At 46.4% G+C, this 24,670-nt stretch overlaps 1 protein-coding gene across 2 annotated transcripts in view; it reads right to left on the bottom strand.

Moving 5' to 3' along the window:
* Positions 1-24,670, bottom strand: part of LOC115158482 (phospholipid phosphatase 3) — a 27,342-nt gene continuing 2,672 nt past the window's right edge. Inside the window, exons 2-7 of one of the 2 annotated variants that reach the window (XM_029707477.1) lie at positions 21,227-21,384; positions 17,911-18,003; positions 17,606-17,793; positions 17,356-17,413; positions 8,879-9,055; positions 1-2,514 (exon numbers count right to left, since the gene is read on the bottom strand). In XM_029707477.1, the coding sequence (XP_029563337.1) occupies positions 2,386-2,514; positions 8,879-9,055; positions 17,356-17,413; positions 17,606-17,793; positions 17,911-18,003; positions 21,227-21,384 (803 nt within the window). In that variant the 3' untranslated portion in view covers positions 1-2,385. Of the gene's footprint in view, positions 2,515-8,878; positions 9,056-17,355; positions 17,414-17,605; positions 17,794-17,910; positions 18,004-21,226; positions 21,385-21,907; positions 22,063-24,670 lie in introns of both variants that reach the window. The other variant, XM_029707479.1, reaches the window with a different exon arrangement.

Here is a 24,670-nt window from a genome sequence, read left to right as displayed (position 1 = left end):
TGTGTTCATAATGGCCTTTTTATTTAGAACCACATCTAGTAGAGCTAAGTACATTTAGCAGGACATTTTTTTTGCTAATATTTATTTTATACAAAATGAGACAATACAAAAATACTGATAGTGAATTTTAAGAAACTTGTAGGTGTGTTTGTTTTCAATGTGTATTAAAAAACATACTATCACAAATCTACAATATTTTAGTTAACTAAATACAAAAATCTGTCAATCAATGCTTTTTAAGCAGCACTTGGTAGATAACACAGGTTGTGGTTTCATAGTGGACAATAGCTAAACATAAGAAATTATATCTTACACAGTTAATTTTAGTGAACTATACATTATTTATATATTTATAAAATGAAAAGGGTTTTCTTAAATGATAGGACGGACTAAACGTGATTAGAAAGTGGTGATGCTGAGAAGATGTCTTAGGTTCTGTCCAAAATGGCACCCTATTCCGTATCTAGTGCACTTATTTTAGCAAGAAGAGCATTCTACAGGGCAGGGTTTCCCAAACTCTAGCTCTAGCACTACACAGCTGATTCAAATAAATCAAAGCTAGATGATGAGTTGGTTATTTGAATCAGCTGTGTAGTGCTAGAGCAAAAACCAGAACGTGCACCCGGGTGGGGGGCCCAGGACCGAGTTTGGGAAACCCTGCTATAGGCAATAGTGGGCCACTTGAGCTGTAAACTGAGCTGTAAAATAAAATGGCTGATGGGGATAGGTTTGTTAATTACATCACTGGACTAGCACTGAACATGTTAAAGATCTATCATAGCGGAAAATAAAAATATTCAATCCACAGTTTTCTAATATTCTCTGGACAGGGTCTCAGCCCTCCATCCCTGGCCCTCTCTGACACACACGTACGCAAACATAGTGGTACACACTCTTGGCACAGACAGTGGTGTGTGTGAGGGGGGTTCATGCTATACACACTACCAGGAGGATTAATTAAAACACACACAGACACAGACATAATCACACTCACAAATACACAAGACATGCAAACCCTCACACATCACACACACAAAACACAGTGACACACAGGACACATACTGCCAATGAGTGATTGGGTGGGCCAGAGCCCCTCCCTGCCAGCGGAAAGAGCCCCTATCCCATAATAATGTGACAGCTTAGCTGTCAATCAACCCTACGTCCATGGCAACAGACCACACCTCCACCTATGCAGCTAATCAGATGGCAGCATGGCACAGCCACACCCCCAGACCGAGTGACAGGTGGCTGAGAGATATTTACCTCCCCCTCCCTCCATTCTTCCCCACCTCCCCCAAACTAATACTAATCAATATCCCTCCTTTACCCTCCATCGTTCATGAAACCCTTCTTCATCTCACCCCCCTCTTTCAGAAAACATCATCTCAGGTTAGGCTACTCAAAGGGGCAGTTATAAGAGGCTTGTTGAGCTGACAACTAGACTAGTCTACATTTCTATACCTGGAGTTAGAAGCTAGAGGTGGATTTCATTAGATTTTTATAAGGATCTTTTTTTGTCTTCATTTGGACTAATATTCCAAGAGTCCTTAAATGTGTCTGGTTCCTCTCCAGGTCTCTTCCTTCTGTTGTAGTAGTCAGTAGCTGGCATTGGACAAGTTAACTAGTTACAGGTTAACTTCAACCTTCTACGTAAGCATCAACAAGCGTTCTTATAGCTGGTCCATCCGGTGATGAGTGGTGATAATCGACAGTGAACTGGATTATAGTGCTGTAAGTTATTCTACTCTATATTGTTACTCATATACTAGATGTGTCATGTGCTAGTAATATTGCAGTAATATAGTTCCTATTACTAAGGAAGTTGTTATCCTATGTCAAGGCCTCAGACAGAGACAGCTAATATGTCTGTCTTTTTCTCCTTCATTCATTCATTTATTTATTTTATTTTTTTCCCTTTGTGTGGATACATTGTGTTCCGTTTCAACAGCTCTGCACGTCTGTCTGTCTGTCTGTCTCTCTGTCTGTCTGTCTGTCTGTCTGTCTGTCTGTCTGTCTGTCTGTCTGTCTGTCTGTCTGTCTGTCTGTCTGTCTGTCTGTCTGTCTGTCTGTCTGTCTGTAACTTCTTGTCTTTTAGCTTTTGATTCTTTTCTTTTTGCTCTAACTTGGGCTCAAATCAGAATAGTAGTAATAACAATAGTAGTAAAGAGTCTGGATAGTGGTTTCTGCAGGGCAGGACTCAAATAAAGCACTACTCCCTAAGTAGTGCACAACTTTGCACCAGCGGGTGTGATAAGTAGTGCACTATATAAGGAGCAGAGTGTGATTTGAGATGCGACCATAGTCTCTCTGGTCGCTACATTCTACTGTCCAATGGGCGGTGAGAAGCGCTGTGATAGGCTCCTCGGTCAGGGGAAGGGGCCTGTCTCACACCATGTTGTGGTGGTTGTTCCGCTCGATGATGTCAGCAGGGGGGAGGAGCTCCTTCTTGATGGGGGAGGGAGGGGGCGAGGCAGGCTTCTCCTGCGGCTTGAACAGGTCAGATACATAGAACACCTGGGTGGGGGAGAGAGAAATGTTAAAGTACTATACCTACACATAATAAGCAGCTAGAGTGAGTAATTTGACCAGAGGAAATTACTGACTATGGCTCACAGTGACAGCCCTACCTCATCATCACCATCATCATCATTATTATTAGGACTAGAACAAAGGGAGCCAGGCTTAAGATGGGTCTCCTTTACTCACCCCTTTCCTCAGCCCTCTTTCCAACCTCTTCCTCCCACTGTCTCCCCCTGTCTCCCCCTCAGGTAGTGAGCTCACTGTACACTAGCGTGGGACTTGAGAGGCAGAGGGAGGAAGAGAAACCGAATGCCAGCCTCTTCCTGAGGTCATCGCTCTCTCCTCTCTCTTCAGCCCTCTGCTCCCTCCCCTCTCACTCCACCCTCTGCCTCCTCCTGAGTCTCCCGAGAGGGAAGGAAGAGATATGGGACTCCTGATGACGTCATTGGCCAAACAGGAAAGCGGACAGGTTGGGCAGGAAGTGGGCCTATGGAAAAGGCTTTTAACAACAGCATAGTCTCTTCCCCTCCCATTCTCTCTCTAATTCTTCCCCTCTCTCCTCTCCCTCTTGCCCCCTCCTTCTCTCCTTCTCTCCCCCTTCCTTCTCTACACCTGCATTGCTTGCTGTTTGGGTTTTAGGCTGGGTTTCTGTACAGCACTTTGAGATATAAGCTGATCTAAGAAGGGCTATATAAATACATTTGATTTGATTTGACATCCAAACAGGCTGAGCTGATGGGGACAGATATAGAGGTCATGGGACAGATTCCAGACAGCCTGCTGTCAGAGCATGACCTTTAACGACCTTTACTAATGACCTTTGACTGAGTCATGACATCATTATAGGGAGACCCATAATAGACCCTGTCAGCTCAATAAAACATAAAGATCACTAGAACAACAGGCCCTGTGTGTGTCTGTGTGTGTGTGTCTGTATGTGTGCGTGAGTAAGTTCATGCATACAAATGTGAATTCATATATGCAGTGTGTGTGTAGGAGTGTTGTGAGCAGAGTGGTGAATGCTATCATACAGTATTTCTGACCACTACAGTTAAAGATCTGGGCAGCATTCCAAACCGCTGTTCTCACAAGGACGTAGGCATCCAATCACAGCAAGCCTTGTCCACCTGCTGACCTCTAACCCCTGACCCCTGGCTGGCTGAGGCCTCATCTCAGCACGAGGCTTCCTGTGCACACACTCACACACAAGCACGCACACACACAAACACACCACCTCCCAGCATATTGTGTAAGAAATGCAGACTCAGCAACAGACACCAGGGGAGGGAGGACTGTGCGCTCCTTAATGTGGCCCTACTGGAAACATGCCAGTGGAACATTTAAAGTGGGGATACTGTCTCAGGGAAGTCCTCCCTTCATCAGATCCCTCCATCACTGAGTACAGCCTGGGACAGGTATGTATTTTCCCTACAGAGATTGCCATCATATTTAGAGTCCTCTGTCACACAATGTGACTCATGAATACACTGAGTCAGACAGGACATTACATCGTGATATGGCAGGAAGTAGGTGAGTGTGCCTAAACCTAACAGGCACGGCTCGACCTGTGGCTACTGGTGTACAGAGAACACAGCGCCCCACACAAACTACCTGCCCTCCAGGACACCTACAGCACCCGATGTCACAGGAAGGCCAAAAAGATCATCAAGGACAACAACCACCCAAGCCACTGCATGTTCACCTCGCTATCATCCAGAAGGCGAGGTCAGTACAGATGCATCAAAGCTGGGACAGAAAGACTGAAAAACAGCTTCTATCTCAAGGCCCTCAGACTGTTAAACAGCCATCACTAACACAGAGAGGCTGCTGCTTACATACAGACTTGAAATCATTGGCCACTTTAATAAATGGATCACTAGTCACTTTAATAATGGCACTTTAATAATGTTAACATATCTTGCATTACCCATCTCACATGTATATACTGCATTTTATACCATCTATTGCATCTTGCCTATGCCGCTCTGTCATTGCTCATCCATATAAACTCAACAAAAAAAGAAACGTCTTCTCACTGTCAACTGCGTTTATTTTCAGCAAACTTAACATGTGTAAATATTTGGATGAACATAACAAGATTTAACAACTGAGACATAAACTGAACAAGTTCCACAGACATGTGACTAACAGAAATTGAATAATGTGTCCCTGAACAAAGGGGGGGTCAAAATCAAAAGTAACAGTCAGTATCTGGTGTGGCCACCAGCTGCATTAAGTACTGCAGTGCATCTCCTCCTCATGGACTGCACCAGATTTGCCAGTTCTTGCTGTGAGATGTTACCCCACTCTTCCACCAAGGCACCTGCAAGTTCCCGGACATTTTTGGGGGGAATGGCCCTAGCCCTCACCCTCCGATCCAACAGGTTCCAGACGTGCTCAATGGGATTGAGATCCGGGTTCTTCGCTGGCCGTGACAGAACACTGACATTCCTGTCTTGCAGGAAATCACACACAGAACGAGCAGTATGGCTGGTGGCATTGTCATGCTGGAGGGTCATGTCAGGATGAGCCTGCAGGAAGGGTACCACATGAGCGAGGATGTCTTCCCTGTAACGCACAGCTTTGAGATTGCCTGCAATGACAACAAGATCAGTCCGATGATGCTGTGACACACCGGCCCAGACCATGACGGACTCTCCACCTCCAAATCGATCCCACTTCAGAGTACAGGCCTCGGTGTAACGCTCATTCCTTCGACGATAAACGCGAATCCGACCATCACCCAAGGTGAGACAAAACCGCGACTCGTCAGTGATGAGCACTTTTTGCCAGTCGTTTCTAATCCAGCGACGGTGTGTTTGTGCCCATCGGCGACGTTGTTGCCGGTGATGTCTGGTGAGGACCTGCCTTACAACAGGCCTACAAGCTCTCAGTCCAGCCTCTCTCAGCCTATTGCGGACAGTCTGAGCACTGATGGAGGGATTGTGCGTTCCTGGTGTAACTCGGGCAGTTGTTGTTGCCATCCTGTACCTGTCCCGCAGGTGTGATGTTCGGATGTACCGATCCTGTGCAGGTGTTGTTACACGTGGTCCGCCACTGCCAGAACGATCAGCTGTCTGTCCTGTCTCCCTGTTGCGCTGTCTTAGGCGTCTCACAGTACGGATATTGCAATTTATTGCCCTGGCCACATCTGCAGTCCTCATGCCTCCTTGCAGCATGCCTAAGGCATGTTCACGCAGATGAGCAGGGACCCAGGGCATCTTTCTTTTGGTGTTTTCAGAGTCAGTAGAAAGGCCTCTTTAGTGTCCTACGTTTTCATAACTGTGACCTTAATTGCCTACCGTCTGTAAGCTGTTAGTGTCTTAGTGACCGTTCCACAGATGCATGTTCATTAATTGTTTATGGTTCATTGAACAATCATGGAAAACAGTGTTTAAACCCTTTACAATGAAGATCTGTGAAGTTATTTGGATTATTATTGTGTAGTGGAGCTGCAGAAGTGTTGATCTCCACTTTCTGGAGGATCGAGTTTTGAAATCAGTGGTATTAGAGTATGATAGCTAAATAGATGGAGAAAACACCTGTTTACAAATTACATCTTCCAACTAAGGGCAACCATGGCATGGCATCCATGACAGGGAGACTCATCCATCATGCATGTTGATGTATACAGGTAAGATAGTCTAACGTTAGCTAGCTACATTTTCAGATCTTACACGTTTCTCATTTTGACGGAAAGTGGTTTCAGTCAAGCTAAAGTGTACTGTTAGCTAGCTATCTAACGTTAGCTGGCTGGCTCCCTAGCTAACGTTACGTGTATGACGTTATTACTTGTATCCCAGAACCGTTTGCTTTGCAAGTTAGAGCCTAATGTTAGCTAGCTAACATTGAACCTGGTTGGTTAGCTCCCAGCAGATTCATGCAGGGTAGTAATGACATGATTTGACACTATGTTCATTGTTGTTTAACTAGCTAACGTTAGCTGGCTGGCTCGTTAGCTAACGTGACATGTGTGATCTAATACGTTGTTTACCTAGTTAGGTTCATTGTATTAAGATAAAGTGTACAACACCCATTGAATATGGCTGGTGTCAGTAAATGTCAGCAAAAAAGTGTAATGAAATTGTTGCCAGCAGAGCTGGTAAGGCTGTTTTCATGTAATCCAGAGGTAAACAAAACATTAGCCAGAGCGTCAACTGTGCGCTCTGAACGCTCAGAGAGCCAAAACGAGATGGGTGGGGCTAAAGCTTAAGAAGGTGTGAACGATGCTGAATGGGTGTAGACAAAGAAGAGCTCTTCAATAGATACCAAAACATTCAAAGGCCATTTTCACAAAAGTGAGTTTACAAGTTTATCAACTTTCAAAGCAGAATTACTTTCCCTTTGTTACTCAAAAATGCAGTGTATGATATACCATTTTGTAGCTCTGAGTCTCTACTTTTATCCAATGTAAAAAACGAAATTTCAAATTTTGCTACATAAGACCGAAACCAGGTGGTGAGTCACATTTTCTTAGCTTACAGCCTTATTTGAAAATGTATTAAATTGTTTTTTTCCCTCAGCAAGCTACACACAATACCCTATAATTACAAAGTTTTAGAAATGTTTGCTAATTTATTAAAAATTAAAACAGAAATATCACATTATTCAGACCCTAGGTACTTTGTTGAAGCACCTTTGGCAGCAATTGCAGTTTTGAGTCTTCTTGGGTATGACACTACAAGTTGGCCAACCTGTATTTTGGGGAGTTTCTCCCATTCTTCTCTGAAGATCCTCTCTTGCTCTGTCAAGTTGGATGGGGAGGGTTGCTGCACAGCTATTTTCAGGTCTCTCCAGAGATGTTCGATTGGGTTCAAATCCGGGCTCTGGCTGGGCCACTCAAGGATATTCAGAGACTTGTCCCAAAGCCACTCCTGCGTTGTCTTGGCCGTGTGCTTAGGGTTGTCGTCCTGTTGGAAGATGAACCTCGCCCCAGTCTGAGGTCCTGAGCGCTCTGGAGCAGGTTTTCATCAAGAATCTCTCTGTACTTTGCCCTCGTTCATCTTTGCCTCGATCCTGACTAGTCTCCCAGTCCCTGCCACTGAAAAACATCCACACAGCATGATGCTGCCACCACCATGCTTCACCATAGGGATGGTGCCAGGTTTCCTCCAGACTTAACGCTTGGCATTCAGGCCAAATAATTCAATCTTGGTTTCATCAGACCAGAGAATCTTGTTTCTCATGGTCTGAGAGTCTAGGTGCCTTTTTGGCAAACTCCAAGCGGGCCGTCATGTGCCTTTTACTGAGGAGTGGCTCCAATTGGTTGAGTGCTGCAGAGATGGTTGTCCTTCTGGAAGGTTCTCCCATCTCCAGAGGAACTCTGGATCTCTGTCAGAGTGACCATTGGGATCTTGGTCACCTCCCTGACCAAGGTCCTTCTCTCCCGATTGCTCAGTTTGGCTGGGCAGCCAAATCTAGGAAGAGTCTTGGTGGTTCCAAACTTCTTCCATGTAAGAATGATGGAGGCCACTGTGTTCTTGGGGACCTTCAATGCTGCAGAAATGTTTTGGTACCCTTCCCCAGATCTGTGCTTCAACACAATCCTGTCTCGGAGCTCTACGGACAATTCCTTTGAACTCATGGCTTTGTTTTTACTCTGACATGCACTGTCAACTGTGGGATCTTATATAGACAGGTGTGTGCCTTTCCAAATCATGTCCAATCAATTGAATTTACTTCAGGGGGACTCCAATCAAGTTGTAGAAACATCTCAGGATGATGCCCCTGAGCTCAATATCGAGCCTCATAGCAAAGGGTCTGAATATTTATGTAAATAAGGTATTTCTGTTTTTTATTTTTAATAAATTAGCAAAAACATCTAAAAACCTGTTGTCGTTTTGTCATTATGTGGTATTGTGTGTAGATTGATGATGATTTTTATTTAATTAATCAATTTTAGAATAAGGCTGTAACGTAACAAAATGTGAAAAAAGTCAAGGGGTCAGAACACTTTCCGAAGGCACTGTATATATATATATATATATATATATATATATATATATATATATATATATATATATATATAGAACTGCAATACTGCTTGGTTTTTAACTCTCAACAGTTTCTCGTGTGTATCAAGAATGGTTTACCACCCAAAGGACATCTAGCCAACTTGACACTGTGGGAAGCATTGGAGTCAACATGGGCCAGCATCCCTTTGAAACGCTTTCGAGACCTTGTAAAGTCCATGCCCCGACAAATTAAAGCTGTTCTGAGGGCAAAAGGGGGGAGGGTTGCAACTCAATATTAGGAAGGTGTTCTTAATGTTTTGTACACTCAGTGTGTGTGTGTGTGTGTCTGTGTGTGTGTGTGTGTGTGTGTGTGTGCGTACGTGTGTGTGTGTGTGTGTACTCACTATGCAGTAGGCCACCAGGGCGCCCTGTACAAAGCCGGCCAGTACGTCTGTGGGGTGGTGCTTGTGGTCGGAGATGCGTGATAGGCCGGTGTAGAATGCCATCATCAGCAGCGTGAACTGGAGGAGGGGGCGGAGCAAACGGGCACCTCGCCAGGTGAACCTGGACTGGAGATAAAACTGATGGAGGGATGGAAAGAGGTTGAGAGAGAAAAAGGGATTATTATTTTAATGCATGACCACAGAAAGACATTGAGCAGTAGGCGTTTGATCTCACACAGACAGATTTATAGTAAACATCTGAAGCCGATATGTATATCTGTATACAATCAGGAGAAATTATTTTGTAAAAGTGAATAAGTGTGAACTATGTTGTGGTATATTACTGAGATGAGTGTCTTTAGGAAGTAGTATGACAGATGACAGGGACTGTGTTTTCTCCTCTCTTCTCCTCTACTCTCTTCCCTACTCCTCCCCTCTCTTCTCTTCTCCTCCCATCTCTTCTCCTCTACTCTCATCTCTTCTCCTCTACTCTCTTCCCTTCTCCTCCCCTCTCTTCTCTTCTCCTCCCATCTCTTCTCCTCTACTCTCATCTCTTCTCCTCTACTCTACTCTCATCTTCTCTCTTCCCCTCTACACTCATCTCTTCTCCTCTACTCTCATCTCCTCTACTCTACTCTCATCTTCTCTCTTCCCCTCTACACTCATCTCTTCTCCTCTACACTCATCTCTTCTCCTCTACTCTCATGACTTATCCTCTACTCTACTCTCATCTTCTCTCTTCCCCTCTACACTCATCTCTTCTCCTCTACTCTCATCTCGTATCCTCTACTCTACTCTCATCTTCTCTCTTCCCCTCTACACTCATCTCTTCTCCTCTACTCTCATCTCTTATCCTCTACTCTCATCTCTTATCCTCTACTCTACTCTCATCTTCTCTCTTCCCCTCTACACTCATCTCTTCTCCTCTACTCTCATCTCCTCTACTCTACTCTCATCTTCTCTCTTCCCCTCTACACTCATCTCTTCTCCTCTACTCTCATCTCTTATCCTCTACTCTACTCTCATCTTCTCTCTTCTCCTCTACTCTCATCTCTTCTCCTCTACTCTCATCTCTTCCCTTCTCCACTTCTCTCCTCCCCTCTCTTCTCTTCTCCCCTTCCCCTTCTCGCTCCATGTTACAAACACCTATAAATGTGTGAGTGTGTATTATTCTGTGTGTATTATTCTTGTCCCGATCACACAAACCAGACTGTGGTTCTGATAAATGTTCCCCCTTCAGCTGTAAAAAACCCCATGACCACTGACTAAACCCAACAGACACGCACACGCACTCCGGTCCATGTTCAACACCCGTTCAGAGTGAACTCTCTCCCCCCATTAGAATAGACAGCAGACAAGCGGATGTGCCCTCTGACTCAGTCAGCTTAGCTGGGTTATATTTTACACCAAAGCACAACCAAAACAGGAATGCAAACGGCCAAGGCCATTCTCAATCACACACACATGCGCGCGTACACACACACACACACACAAAGTGAGTTCAGGCCTGGACCCTTGGACTTCCTGTGTTTCTTCATCTCCCCTCAGACTTAGACCTGTACTTCCTGCTTCATATGGCCAGAGACTGGGTGGGGCAGTCTCCGGCAAGGTCTCTCTCACTCCCTTCCTCACCCCCTCTCTCACCTCTCCACTCAATTCAATTCAATTCAAGGGGCTTTATTGGCATGGGAAACATATGTTAACATTGCCAAAGCAAGTGAGGTAGATAATATACAAAAGTGAAATAAACAATAAAAAATGAACAGTAAACATTACACTCACAGAAGTTCCAAAAGAATAAAGACATTACAAATGTCATATTATGTATATATACAGTGTTGTAATGATGTACAAATGGTTAAAGTACAAAAGGGAAAATAAATAAGCATAAATATGGGTTATATTTACAATGGTGGTTGTTCTTCACTGGTTGACCTTTTCTTGTGGCAACAGGTCACAAATCTTGCTGCTGTGAAGGCACACTGTGGTATTTCACCCAGTAGATATGGGAGTTTATCAAAATCTGGCTTGTTTTTTAATTCTAATCGGGTTTGTTTTTTAATTCTACTCTCACCAAGTTCCACTCTCACCAAGTCCTAATTAGCTGACCTAACAATAGCCCAGTCAAACCCCCCTCCTCCCCATAAGGCTGTAAAATTCCCAGCGAAGGTATGGAGTAGGCTGACTGGCTCTTCCTGGAAGACAAGCTCATCATCATTGTTGTCCTCGAGGAAGGAGAGGAAGGTACCCTCCCATCCCTCTCTCCCATCTCTCCCACACTCTTTCTCTTTCTCTCAGGGATGTTTATAGTTCGGGGGGAGGGTAAGGTGAAGGAGGGAAAAGGTATAGAGCTACTGGCTGTAGTTCCAGTCCTGGTCCTATAGAGCTCCTGGCTGTAGTTCCAGTCCTGGTCCTATGGAGCTACTGGCTGTAGTTCCAGTCCTGGTCCTATAGAGCTCCTGGCTGTAGTTCCAGTCCTGGTCCTATAGAGCTACTGGCTGTAGTTCCAGTCCTGGTCCTATAGAGCTCCTGGCTGTAGTTCCAGTCCTGGTCCTATAGAGCTACTGGCTGTTGTTCTAGTCCTGGTCCTATAGAGCTCCTGGCTGTAGTTCCAGTCCTGGTCCTATAGAGCTCCTGGCTGTAGTTCTGGTCCTGGAGAGCTGCTGGCTGTAGTTCCAGTCCTGGTCCTATTGAGGTGCTGGCTGTTATTCCAGTCCTGGTCCTATAGAGCTACTGGCTGTAGTTCCAGTCCTGGTCCTATAGAGCTACTGGCTGTAGTTCCAGTCCTGGTCCTATAGAGCTACTGGCTGTAGTTCCAGTCCTGGTCCTATAGAGCTACTGGCTGTAGTTCCAGTCCTGGTCCTATAGAGCTACTGGCTGTAGTTCCAGTCCTGGTCCTATGGAGCTACTGGCTGTAGTTCCAGTCCTGGTCCTATAGAGCTACTGGCTGTTGTTCTAGTCCTGGTCCTATAGAGCTACTGGCTGTAGTTCCAGTCCTGGTCCTATAGAGCTACTGGCTGTAGTTCCAGTCCTGGTCCTATAGAGCTACTGGCTATAGTTCTAGTCCTGGTCCTATAGAGCTACTGGCTGTAGTTCCAGTCCTGGTCCTATAGAGTTACTGGCTGTAGTTCCAGTCCTGGTCCTATAGAGCTCCTGGCTGTTGTTCCAGTCCTGGTCCTATAGAGCTACTGGCTGTAGTTCCAGTCCTGGTCCTATAGAGCTACTGGCTGTTGTTCCAGTCCTGGTCCTGGAGAGCTGCTGGCTGTAGTTCCAGTCCTGGTCCTATAGAGCTGCTGGCTGTAGTTCCAGTCCTGGTCCTGAAGAGGTACTGGCTGTAGTTCCAGTCCTGGTCCTGGAGAGGTACTGGCTGTAGTTCCAGTCCTGGTCCTGGAGAGCTGCTGGCTGTAGTTCCAGTCCTGGTCCTGGAGAGGTACTGGCTGTAGTTCCAGTCCTGGTCCTGGAGAGGTACTGGCTGTAGTTCCAGTCCTGGTCCTGGAGAGCTGCTGGCTGTAGTTCCAGTCCTGGTCCTGGGGAGCTCTGGCTGTAGTTCCAGTCCTGGTCCTGGAGAGCTGCTGGCTGTAGTTCCAGTCCTGGTCCTGGAGAGCTACTGGCTGTAGTTCCAGTCCTGGTCCTGGAGAGCTGCTGGCTGTAGTGCCAGTCCTGGTCTTACTCACACTACAGCCAGTAGCACTGCACGAGAGAAATGTTCTTACCACAGACTGAGGAATGTCTCACTAACACTCATCAGAAGACTATTGTGTTTCTGCCCTGAGAAAAACTACTATAAAAAAACCACTAAAGATTTTTTCTGAACTCCATGACTGACTGAGAAGACATGAAGCCACAGTTTAGTGGTTTCTTACAGAAGAATTCTACTCAAGAAGAGAGACTGCTTTCTCTGACTCACTGACTCACTTAATCACTCTGGGACAGATAGAAAACACAACTAGGAAATAGAGAGAGATAAAGAGATGTCCTGCCATCATTCCACACCACAACAGAATGTCTGTAATATTGTTGTTTACTAACCCTCAATTATAAAAAAAAAGGATCCCTGGGGTGTGTGCTGATGTGTGTGTCGCTGTTTGTGTGAATGTGTGTGTCACTGTCTGTGTGAATACTGTACAAACTGCCTGGTCAGTTATTATTCCCTAGGAAAGTTGGCTCTTATCTCCTCGCTCTCTTCTTCGCTCTCTTCTTGCTCTCTCTGTGACTTCACCACTAGATCCACCTCCCAGAAAACGTGTTTGTGGTTTGAATGTCAAGCCTGCGGTCTGGAGGCACACCTCTCTTCTTCCATCCCTCCTCTCTTTTAGACTCCCTCTCACCATTCTAACAGAGGCTGTCAGAGAGAGGCAGGGAAATACCCAGTACTCACCACAAAATACCGCACAATACTCCAGGAAGCATAGGCCAACAGTACACACCCAAAAGCTTGACAACCCAGCTCAGCCAAGCTCAGCCTATCCAAGCCCAAAACACTGAGCATAGTTGTGGAAATATCTGCAGACTTAATAGAGTGGAAGAGGAGATGGGGGGATAAAGAGGGGAGGTAGAGACAAAGAAAGAGAGGGGGGGCTGGAGGTTCAGTGTATGTAATTAGTGTGTTGGAAGTGTGGAGGCCTGCTGGGGTACGAAGACAGACCAATAGACCACAACAGGTGGAGATAGGGAGAGAGAGAGAAAGAGAGGAGAGAGAAGGAGAGAGAGAAGGACAGAGGAAGTGTGTTCAGCTGTTAAGAGGAAAACAGGTGGAGTACATCCATCCATCCCTCTAGGGAGAGGAGGAAAGAAAAGAACTCTTCAGAATGTCTGATTAAACTATGAGCAGGAAGGAGGGAGGGAAGGAGGAGGGGTTAGTGGGGGAGTCGGGATGATGAGGGGATAGAGGGGAACAAAGATCTTTTTCATCAGGCAGATGAATCCTGAAGCTCATTAACCCTTTACACTGGTGGGAATTGGCCTACATGGATAGGGCTAAATTGATATGTTTTTTGTTTTTTTACAGAAGGAATATGAAATGCATAACCATGGTAGCAATTTTACATCTACTGTACTTTTTGCTGCATTTGTTGATAACGAAATCTGAAAAAAACTCTTCATACATTCAGTAAGATGACAAGAATATTGTGGTCACACACCTCTCCAAAGTGTACACAGTTCCTAATCAATTTCTATGCACTTTTATGACTCTTCAATTATAAGGTGCTTTTTTAATTATTTTTTGCTCTCCTAGCTGTTCCGTTGAGGAACTAGAACAAGCACACTTGTAGTTGTTTTGGTTGGAACACAGCCCTGCATCCCTGCATCACACAATTACTGTTGTTGTTTAAACAATACACAAACGGTCCATTATAAATTGCTGGGTCAGGAGGTGTCACAGGTGTCAAAATGAGTAGACCAAGGTGCAGCGTGGAATATGTTCATCTTGTATTTTAATGCCCAAAAATGAACACTTTACAAATAAACAAAAATGACAGCCGACAGTTCCATCAGGTACTTACAACAAAACAGAAAGCAACTACCAACAAAAAAACAAAGGAAAAACAGGCTGCCTAAGTATGGCTTCCAATCAGAGACAACAATAAACACCTGCCTCTGATTGGAAACCATACCCGGCCAAAACATAGAACACAAAACATAGAATGCCCACCCACCTATCACACCCTGGCCTAGCTAAACAGAGAAAACACAGCTCTCCTAGGTCAGAGCGTGACAGTACCCCCCCCCCCCCCCCCCCCCCCCCCCCCCCCCCGAAAGGTGCGGACTCCCGGCCGCAAACCTGAACCTATTGGGGAGGGTCCGGGTGGGCATCTATAATTGGCGGCAGCTCTGGTTCGGGGCGTAGCCCCCACACCGCCCGCTGATTCCCCCGCTTCTGTGTCGCCGGAGGAACCAGACCGTGGATCAATGCCGGAGGCTCTGAACTGCAGACCGCCGCTGAAGACTCGGGGCTGCAGACCGTTGCTGAAGACTCGGGGCTGCAGACCGTTGCTGAAGACTCGGGGCTGCAGACCGTCGCTGGAGGCTCTGGACTGAGGAGTGTTGCTGGAGGCTCCGGACAGGGGAGCGTCGCTGGCGGCTCCGGGCTGAGGAGCGTCGCTGGAGGCTCCAGGCTGAGGAGAGTCTCTGTAGGTTCCGGACTGGAGACCTTCGCTGCAGGCTCCGAGCCATGGATCATCACTACTGGTTCCGCGCCATGGATCATCACTGGAGGCTTTGTGCCATGGATCATCACTGGAGGCTCCGGGCCATGGATTATCACTGGAGGCTTTGTGCCATTGATCATCCCTACAGGCTCCGGGCCATGGATCATCACTGGAGGCTTCGTGCCATGGATCATCCCTACAGGCTCCGGGCCATGGATCATCACTGGAGGCTTTGTGCCATGGATCATCCATACAGGCTCTGGGCCATGGATCATCACTGGAGGCTTCGTGCCATGGATTATCACTACAGGCTCCGGGCCATGGATCATCACTATTGGCTTCGTGCCATGGATTATTACTGGAGGCTTCGGACCATTGATTATCACTGGAGGCTTCCTACGGGGAGCTGGAACCGGTCTCACCAGACTGGGGAGATGCACTGAGGACCGTGTGCTCAAAGCAGGCACCGGCCATACTGGGCTATGGAGGCGTACTGGAGGAAGAGTGCGCGGAGCAGGCACAGGACGTACTGGGCTATGGTGGCGCACTGGAGGGAGAGTGCGCGGAGCAGGCACAGGGTACACTGGGCCTTGGAGACACACTGGAGGTCTGGCGCTTAGGGCTGGCACAACCCGTCCTGGCTCGATGTTGACTATAGCCCGGAAAGGGCGGAGCGCTGGTACAGGACGAACTGGGCTGTGCTGGTGAATGAGGGGTACCGTGCGTAGAGCAGGTGTAGGATAACCTGGGCCGAAGAGACGCACTGGAGGCCAGATACGTTGAACCGGTGCACTTCTCCCTGGCTGCCGGCCAACTCTAGCACCGGGCTGGGAGTACGCACTGGCGACACAGTGCATATCACCGCATAACACGGTGCTTGCTCGGTCACTCGCTCCCCACGGTAAGCACGGGGAGTTGGCTCAGGTCTTAACCTCGCCTTAGCCAATCTACCCATGTGCCCCCCCAAAACATTTTGGGGGGGCACAACTCGGCCTCCTGTTGCTTGCCTAGCTGTTCCTCCCAGTATCGTCGTTCCGCCTTCGCTGCCTCTATCTCCCACTGCGGACGGCGATACTCCCCAGGCATTGTCCAGGGTCCTGCCCCATCTAGGATCTCCTCCCAGGTCCACTCCTCTGAGCCATACTGCTTGGTCCCGCTCCTCCTCCTGGAGAGTGCACGCTGCTTGGTCTTCTTGTGGTGGGTAGTTCTGTCACAGGCGTCAAAATGAGTAGACCAAGGTGCAGCGTGGAATATGTTCATCTTGTATTTTAATGGCCAAAAATGAACACTTTACAAATAAACAAAAATGACAGCCGACAGTTCCGTCAGGTACTTACAACAAAACAGAAAGCAACTACCCACAAAAAAACAAAGGAAAAACAGGCTGCCTAAATATGGCTTCCAATCAGAGACAACTATAAACACCTGCCTCTGATTGGAAACCATACCCGGCCAAAACATAGAACACAAAACATAGAATGCCCACCCACCTATTACACCCTGGCCTAGCTAAACAGAGAAAACACAGCTCTCCTAGGTCAGAGCGTGACAGGAGGGCATCATTTCAAAGCTTGCTCTATTGCTAACATGACTAGCTAAGTTATAAAATACAATATTACAGTGTTAGGCTTTCACAAGACAATTCAGGGAAACAGATCGTAATTTTGTGGCGAATAGAAAGGAGTCATGAGTGAATTCAGGTGTTTCTGCCGTGACAAATTTTCTTCACAGTTGACAAACATAGGCTCATTCTGTTCAGAACAACCCAGGGAATGAAACCATGTCATAACTGAACATCAAACATAGTGATCATAAACATTGATATGAAATTTGTTTTATGACATGGAAATGTGAAGGGCACATTTGGACTCTAAGCGGTATTTATTATAATCATTGTCTCATCTTTACAAATACATTGAGTCCTCTTAACTTACAGCATTTCCCTCACTCAGACAACAACACAATGTGCTATAGCTGCCCAATATGCTAGAGGAATAGAGGAAACTTCTTGTCGCGTCCAGTGCTAAAGTTCAGAACAGCCAGTCAAACCCATACAGAGCTGTGAAGCGCAGAACCTGAGGTCTGACGTCATGTTTTACTATACAGCCACTGTGTTCCAATTAAGTCAGTGCCAAAATCTGCCATTTTCAACCCGTATACAGATATGAGTGTAAAGGGCTACACCGACTTCCCATGATGCCCTCTGTCATCTGCACCACTCCACTGTTTCTGTGTACCACAGTGTGCGTGTCTAATGTATGTGTGTGTGTATGTATGTGTGTTACTCACAGCCAGGTAGAGCATAGTAAACATGGAGAAGGAGGCATGTCCTGAGAAGAATGATTTCCTGGTAAAACAAAAACGCAAACATGAGTTGTTTGTGTGTGTGTGTATGTGTGTGTGTGTGTGTGTGTGTGTGTGTGTGTGTGTGTGTGTGTGTTTGTGTGTGTGTGTGTGGTGTGTGCGTGTCTGTATGTGTGTGCGTGCCTCTGTGCACGTGTTTGTGTGCATGCATACGTGTTTTGGTATGTGTACTGACCTGGCTTCCTGTACTTTGCTCTCAGGGCCATTACAGGTGTATGAGGTGATGTATCCGAGGGAACAGTTGATGGCTGACCAGTCAGGGTTACACACGTCCAGGAAGTGCGGTCTCATCCTGCCCACTGACACCTTGGCGATGTCTGTGAACGACTGACTAATGGCACAGCCAAATATAAACACTCCAACCTAGAGATGCATTACAACCATTAGTACCATATAACCTTCATATTAAAACAAGAATATTCTTGAAATGTATAATTTATTGTCCAGTCTCTACCCACCCAGACCTCTACTAGTACTCACCTGTTTGTAGAGAGATGAGACATAAGGGTTCCCAATGAAAGACCTAGATCCCTCCCTCAGATGGTGAATCCTGTAACACTCTCCTATAACAATCTGTAGAGAGGAGGAGAGGAGAGGAGAGGAGAGGAGAGGAGAGGAGAGGAGGATTTGAGATGAAGAGGTGAAAGGAATTGAACATTACAAACAAACTCTTGATCGGGTTCTGATGAGTGATATTATCAACTATCATGCAGTTAGGTCAAACACATGCACACACACACACAGTGACAATGTGTAACTAAGCATGCACATGTTGATTAAGTGAAGACAGGGATAAAACATGGAGGATGAAGAAAAGATGGAGAGAAAGTCATTGAGGATGATGAATGAATAATGGAGAGATGGACACATTGAGCATGGCCTGCCGTTCCCTGGGGCACCACTGATATGATGTCTTTAATGATGCGGTATGACAGAGGAGCTGATGGAAGGATGGAGGAGGGGATGAGATGGACAGATGACACCTCTAACAAAGACAGAGAGATAACAGAGATTCTATCTATGGCTCTGGGTTAACATTGTCACACGTCATGTAGCGCAACGGCCGTATGCACTGATCTGGCACCGATCTGTCTGATAACTCACAAACAACAAGCAGACAAACTAGCTACCGTATGGCTTGCACTAGGCTGGAACAAGTTTGCTCAGCTGATCGAGCATGGTTTGCCGTAGTAGCTAGTGCATTATAACTACCGAGAGCAGAGTGATTTTCAGAATAAGGAACTAGTGTTAGGTGTTAGTGTTAGGCGATTAACATTGTCTCAGAGTCCTGCAGTGATGTTGTAACACTGTCACGATCGTCATAAGAACTGGACCAAGGCGCAGCGTACGTAGCGTTCCACATGTTTATTAAGTGAAACTCTAAAAAAAAACTATAAACGAACACATGAAGCTATGGAGTGCTCACAGGCAACTACACATAAACAAAACAAGATCCCACAAAACACAGTGGGGAAATGGCTGCCTAAATATGATCCCCAATCAGAGACAACAATAAACAGCTGCCTCTGATTGGGAACCATACCAGGCCAACATAGAAATAGAACAACCTAGATTACCCACCCTAGTCACACCCCAACCTAACCAACATAGAGAATAAAAGACTCTCTATGGTCAGGGCGTGACAAACACTAGAGTTCTGGCCTTAGCTTAGTGGGTTAACACTGTCTCAGAGTCCTACAGTGATGTTTTAACACTAGAGTTCTGGTCTTAGCGTAGTGGGTTAACACTGTCTCAGAGTCCTGCGGTGATGTTTTAACACTAGAGTTCTGGCCTTAGCTTAGTGGGTTAACACTGTCTCAGAGTCCTACAGTGATGTTTTAACACTAGAGTTCTGGTCTTAGCGTAGTGGGTTAACACTGTCTCAGAGTCCTGCGGTGATGTTTTAACACTAGAGTTCTGGCCTTAGCTTAGTGGGTTAACACTGTCTCAGAGTCCTGCAGTGATGTTTTAACACTAGAGTTCTGGCCTTAGCTTAGTGGGTTAACACTGTCTCAGAGTCCTGCAGTGATGTTGTAACACTAGAGTTCTGGCCTTAGCTTAGTGGGTTAACACTGTCTCAGAGTCCTGCAGTGATGTTGTAACACTAGAGTTCTGGCCTTAGCTTAGTGGGTTAACACTGTCTCAGAGTCCTGCAGTGATGTTGTAACACTAGAGCTGAACCTTTCTAGCAGGGGGCGGGGTGGGGTACAGCCTCCCAAGAGACACGGTGGTACGCCATCTCATTGCGGACCCCCTGGAACTCTGAATGCCCACACACAGCCCTCTATGTAACGCCCACCCACCCTCTCCTCTCTCTGCCTCTCCTCTCTCACTATATTGCTCCTCAGATATTGACTTGCCCTCCTCTCAGCCTGCTAGAGATATACTGCACCTCTAACATTCTCCATATATACCTATATCTTTTCTGTCTCCATCTCCCTCCACACTGCCTATCTCATCCCATAGTGTAGACAGAGTCTGTCAGGGAGAGAAGGGGAGGAGAGAGAGAGAGTGTGTGTGTGTGTGTGTGTGTGTGTGTGTGTCTGTCAGAGTGGGACTGTGCCAGAATCACAGAAGACACCACTAATGATATACAGATGTGTAAAACACTCCAATTTGCCCACACCATGAGCTGTGAGAACACACACACACACACACACACCCACACACATATACTCCTGGTTTGAAAAAGCAGAAGTGCTGAGCTGGTAGCTAGATTGTACCACCATCAGGATAGACTCCAGCAGAGCACAGCCTGGGGTCTCATATAGTAGAGGGGGCTAGCACTTGGGGCGTGTCTGGTGTGTGTGTGTGTGTGTGTGTGTGTGTGTGTGTGTGTGTGTGTGTGTGTGTGTGTGTGTGTGTGTGTGTGTGTGTGTGTGTGTGTGTGTGTGTGTGTGTGTGTGTGTGTGTGTGTGTGTGGTGGGAAAGGGCACTGGGGCACCAAGCCTAGAGGGCAGGCAACAGGCAACAGGGGGCATGGTAATGTAATGTATCGCATCAACAGCTCAAACCAGGTGTGTGGTTCACATACACACACACACACAAACGCACACACGTACACACACCCTCCCTTGATCATCAGAAGAATGGAAATTGGTCTATATTCAGTGTGGAGCGAGTCAATGCTGTTATGGCGATGGAAAATGACTTCACACAGAGCAGACAACATATGAAAATCACACACACACAAACAGAGACAGGAAGGGATGAGTATAGAGTATGAAGTGAGGGATTAGAAGAGATACTCAGAGGTAGACAGGAAAGGATGAGTATGAAGTGAGGGACTAGAAGAGATACTCAGAGAGGTAGACAGGAAGGGATGAGTATGAAGTGAGGGACTAGAAGAGATACTCAGAGAGGTAGACAGGAAGGGATGAGTATGAAGTGAGGGACTAGAAGAGATACTCAGAGGTAGACAGGAAAGGATGAGTATGAAGTGAGGGACTAGAAGAGATACTCAGAGAGGTAGACAGGAAGGGATGAGTATGAAGTGAGGGACTAGAAGAGATACTCAGAGGTAGACAGGAAGGGATGAGTATGAAGTGAGGGATTAGAAGAGATACTCAGAGAGGTAGACAGGAAGGGATGAGTATGAAGTGAGGGACTAGAAGAGATACTCAGAGAGGTAGACAGGAAGGGATGAGTATGAAGTGAGGGACTAGAAGAGATACTCAGAGAGGTAGACAGGAAGGGATGAGTATGAAGTGAGGGACTAGAAGAGATACTCAGAGGTAGACAGGAAAGGATGAGTATGAAGTGAGGGACTAGAAGAGATACTCAGAGGTAGACTTACAGAGAGGATGGCAATAAGAATGCCAGCAGCACAGAGCACAGCATCGCTGATAGTGTCTCCATTTTTATATGGGTACCGGATGGACTCATCAGAACAGTAAAAACCTCTCTGGTACGGCTGTATGGTGCTAGTCTCTATTATCAGGAAGGGCAGGCCAGCTGCACAGGGAGAGATAGATAGAGAGAGAGTGGGGTCAAAGGGAGAGAGGGGGAGGGAGGAAGAGTGATAGAGAGAAGGGAGAGAGAGAGGGAGAGAGCATGGAAGAGAGAGAGGGAGGGGGAGAGATTGGAAGAGAGAGAGGGGGAGAGAGTGGAAGAGAGAGGGGAGGGAGAGAGAGGGAGGGGAAGAGACAAAGACAGTAGGTCAGTGACTTGGACACAAACAGGAGATTGAGGGAGGGGGCGTGCGGGTTTCACCACGGGAACATGGGATAGCATAGGAGGAGAGAGAAACGGAGGTTGGTCCAACATGGTTGTCTGAGTGTAGAAGAGTGACGGTCAGAGATAGTCACAGAATCACCACCCAGTTAACTCCAACCCTAACCCACTGTTTTAATCTTTCATCTAATATGGTCACTCTGTCTGACTCAGTTGACCATGCAGACCTCTAGACCTCCAGGCTTACCCCCTCTCTCCTCCCAGCCTACTCCAAGCAGAGAGCTTCATGGTAGGTCTGACTTACGGCCATACTGGGCAGAGTGAGCCCCACACCAGTGAGTACAGAGGAGGGGATGGTGGAGCTCTTGTAGGAGTAACGCAGACTGACGTCGCTGCAGTAGAATCCACGCTGGTACGGATGCACTGAGGTGCGGTGGATTGCAAGGCTGGGCAGCATGACTGAACACATGCATACATTCACAGGTCAACACACACCTAGGACAACTTTCAGACACGCATATGAGCACTCAACACACACAGTTAACTCACCTGTGACCTGTGGAGAGAAGCCCAGTCTACCTGGGCATGGTAAACGGCGTGTGTGGTTAATAGTGGTTATCAGGGCATTAAACCCCTTGTTTACATTGTCAACAACCTCCTGCTGATTCTATTTACAGTGTTTGGATTGAACTAATCCCATTAGGAGGAGTGGAGAGGAGTGCTACTAAACTTGTAGTACAGTTAGCTCATTTAGAAAACGTAGAGTTGCAGTCTACTCTGTCGGTTATAGTGTATGTGTGTGAGTTTGCGCGCGTGCGTTGTGTGTATGTTTCAGTCTGTCAGTCTGTTCTGGCTCGTTACCATGTCACACATCACACACACACACACACACACACACACACACACACACACACACACACACACACACACACACACACACACACACACACACACACACACACACACACACACACACACACACACACACACACACCAGTGCCAGGGAAAATAATTCCATATCTCCAAATCAAAGCAGTAGAACCACTGGCCTGTTAACTGAAGCTGGAGGCTTACAGTCAGTCCTGAAGGGTTGTAAAACCTGTGGAAAATAACAATAACATGGCAAAGTTTTCAAGCTTTTAACGCTCTGGAACATTTTTCTAATAAAAAGGTGTGTGTGTTGGAGGTGGGGGGGGGGGCAGTGGCTTGAGACTATTGCTCAGACCTCTCAAACACTCAGACATAACATTTGCTATCTCACATCTCAGATGTCCTGTGATCAATCAGAAACCACTCTACTCAATTCAAAGGGCTTTACTGGCATGGGAAACATATGTTTACACTGCCAAAGCAAATGAAATAGATAATAAAATGAACAAAATGTGCAATTATATCTCTATCCCTCTTCTTCCTCTTTCTCTCCCTCTCCTCCACTCTGTTACATCAAATTTCTCTCTCACTCAGCTCTCTCTTTCCGTCCTTCTCCTTCTTTCTCTCCCTCTCCCATCTGAATGGTCCAGGGCGGTAGACAGGGAGTTCACTGCAGACACCTGCACAAACACACACCAACCATGGCTGGAGCTGGAGAGAGAGACTTGAAACGGGTCTCTCTGACACTTGTACATAGTTATTTTAATGTACTGTTGAGTTTACTGTCAATACACACTCTGTGAGACTTCCAGTGATCTGTATGATGAACAGCCAAGCCCATTTGAAGGACCAGAACCACCTCCCTCTATCTCTCTCTCTCTCTTCATACTGGCCTGGTCCTTGGTGGGAGGTGGGATTTACTTGCTAATCAAAAGGAGTGAAAGGAGGTCATGGATTTAACACATGTGGGAAACACACACACACACACACACACACACACACACACACACACACACACACACACACACACACACACACACACACACACACACACACACACAGACTGTCCTCCACTAACTGGCCTAAACCATTCAAAGAGCAGGGAAGCTCAAGAGTGTGACAGAAAACAGAAGGGGTGAGGGTGGGGGGGGGGGGCAGCGGACCCCCTCAGATGTCGGACCCTCTCCTCTCTGCCTTGACTGCCTGTTTATAAAAGGCTCTCTGTCCTTGCTGAATTCTTTCGCTCTCTCTCTCCCCTCCCCATCTCTCTGCCCAGTAGATGCCAGGGCTCTGTTCACAAACACAAACAGACCACACATAGCCCCAGGCCAGCAACACAATTAGACCCAACCAAATTATGAGAAAGCAAAAAGATAACTATTTGAGACACTGGAAAGGATCAACCAGCAAATTGGAATGCTATCTGGTGCTAAACAGAGAGTACACAGTGGCAGAATACTTGACCACTGTGACTGACCCAAAATGAAGGAAATTCTTGACTATGTACAGACTCAGGGAGCATAGCCTTGTTATTGAGAGAGGCCGCCATAGGCAGACCTGGCTCTCAAATGAAGACAGGATACTGTATGTGCCCACTGTCCACAAAATGAGGTGGAAACTGAGCTGCACTTCCTAACCTCCGGCCAAATGTAAGGCCACATTAGAGATCACACAGACCCACACAGATTTTTTTTTAAATCCAACATTGATAAACTCCCATATCTGTTAGGCGAAATACCACAATGTGCAATCACAGCAGCAAGATTTCACAGCAGCAAGATTTGTGGCCTGTTGTAATGAGAAAAGCAGTGGAGCACAAACAACATTGTAAATACCACCAATACTTATCTGTTTATCTTCTTGCACACTGCTAAAACACTTAGCTGAGAATATAACACTTGAAATCTTAATATTTTTGTTAACTGTTCATTTATAATATTAATATAATAAAGCCCCTTTGAATTGAGAGAGAGAGAGAGAGAGTTGAAAAGAAAGAAGTAAATAAAGACTCAGTAAAAAGGTCTTTCACTGGGTCCCATTCAGACGACCAGGAATAGCAGAGATACAGGAGAAGGAGGGAGAGAAAGACAGAGGAGAGAACGGAGGGAAGAGGGACGTGGGTGGTTTTAGGAACAGAGTGGTCTTTGCTCTGGGGAAGGTTTCTATTAGTCTTATCAGATTCTGTTATCCTCTAGAC

The sequence above is a fragment of the Salmo trutta genome, chromosome 22 (genome assembly GCF_901001165.1).
Source record: "Salmo trutta chromosome 22, fSalTru1.1, whole genome shotgun sequence".
Lineage (NCBI taxonomy): Eukaryota > Metazoa > Chordata > Actinopteri > Salmoniformes > Salmonidae > Salmo > Salmo trutta.
Note: the sequence above shows the minus strand (reverse complement) of the source record. Positions and strands in the feature narration are given on the sequence as shown.